This window comes from Cynoglossus semilaevis, unplaced genomic scaffold (assembly GCF_000523025.1).
Source record: "Cynoglossus semilaevis isolate Cse_v1.0 unplaced genomic scaffold, Cse_v1.0 C18881012, whole genome shotgun sequence".
Lineage (NCBI taxonomy): Eukaryota > Metazoa > Chordata > Actinopteri > Pleuronectiformes > Cynoglossidae > Cynoglossus > Cynoglossus semilaevis.
Genome location: NW_007591845.1, coordinates 1 through 563, shown reverse-complemented (window position 1 = coordinate 563; position 563 = coordinate 1). Strand labels below are relative to the sequence as shown.

The 563-nt window shown below is 50.6% G+C and overlaps 1 protein-coding gene across 1 annotated transcript; it reads left to right on the top strand.

Annotated features, from left to right (window-relative positions):
* Positions 1-35: 35 nt before the first annotated feature.
* Positions 36-535, top strand: LOC107988237 (solute carrier family 45 member 4-like). The gene is made up of 2 exons (XM_017031124.2): positions 36-225; positions 310-535. The coding sequence occupies exons 1-2, from the start codon at positions 54-56 to the stop codon at positions 516-518; spliced, it is 381 nt and encodes a 126-aa protein (XP_016886613.2). The 5' UTR covers positions 36-53; the 3' UTR covers positions 519-535.
* The last annotated feature ends 28 nt before the right edge of the window (positions 536-563 follow it).

Sequence of the window (563 nt, the reverse complement as noted above, 5' to 3'; positions counted from 1 at the left end):
ATATATATATAAACTATACAAATATTTGCCGTCTTTCTTCCTTAGGTTTGTCAATGGGCGACGAGCAAGGGCGACAACCCATCGGCATCGTCCTCACCGTACTGGGAGTCGTGGTGTTGGACTTCTGTGCGGATGCCAACGAGGCACCAATCAGAGCGTATTTGCTGGACGTGGCAGACGCAGAGGAGCAGGACATGGCGATCAACATCCATGCAGCCTCAGCAGGTGTGGTTGGTGTGCACTCACCGATAAAACGTTAACGTCTTTTGAACCTGCTGTTGAAGGTAGTTTCTTGGACCCCGTTGGCAGGTCTCGGTGGTGCACTGGGCTACGCTTTGGGAGGTCTGGACTGGACACACACGTTCCTCGGACAAGCCTTCCAATCCCAGGAGCAGATCCTGTTCTTCTTCGCCGCTGTCCTGTTCAGCGTGTCTGTCGTGTTACATCTCTTCAGCATAGAGGAACAGCAGTACTCACCGCAAAACGACAGAATCGACCAGGTACTTTATGTCTGCTGATATTTAGATCCAACCCAAAGCAGCGTAACTCTTGTTTGAAAAATG

Excerpts from the sequence above, each read along its gene's own strand:
- LOC107988237 (XM_017031124.2), top strand. The coding sequence starts at position 54 with ATGGGCGACGAGCAAGGGCGACAACCCATCGGCATCGTCCTCACCGTA. Across the intron at positions 226-309 it reads CATCCATGCAGCCTCAGCAG|GTCTCGGTGGTGCACTGGGC; the intron begins GTGTGGTTGGTG and ends CCCCGTTGGCAG.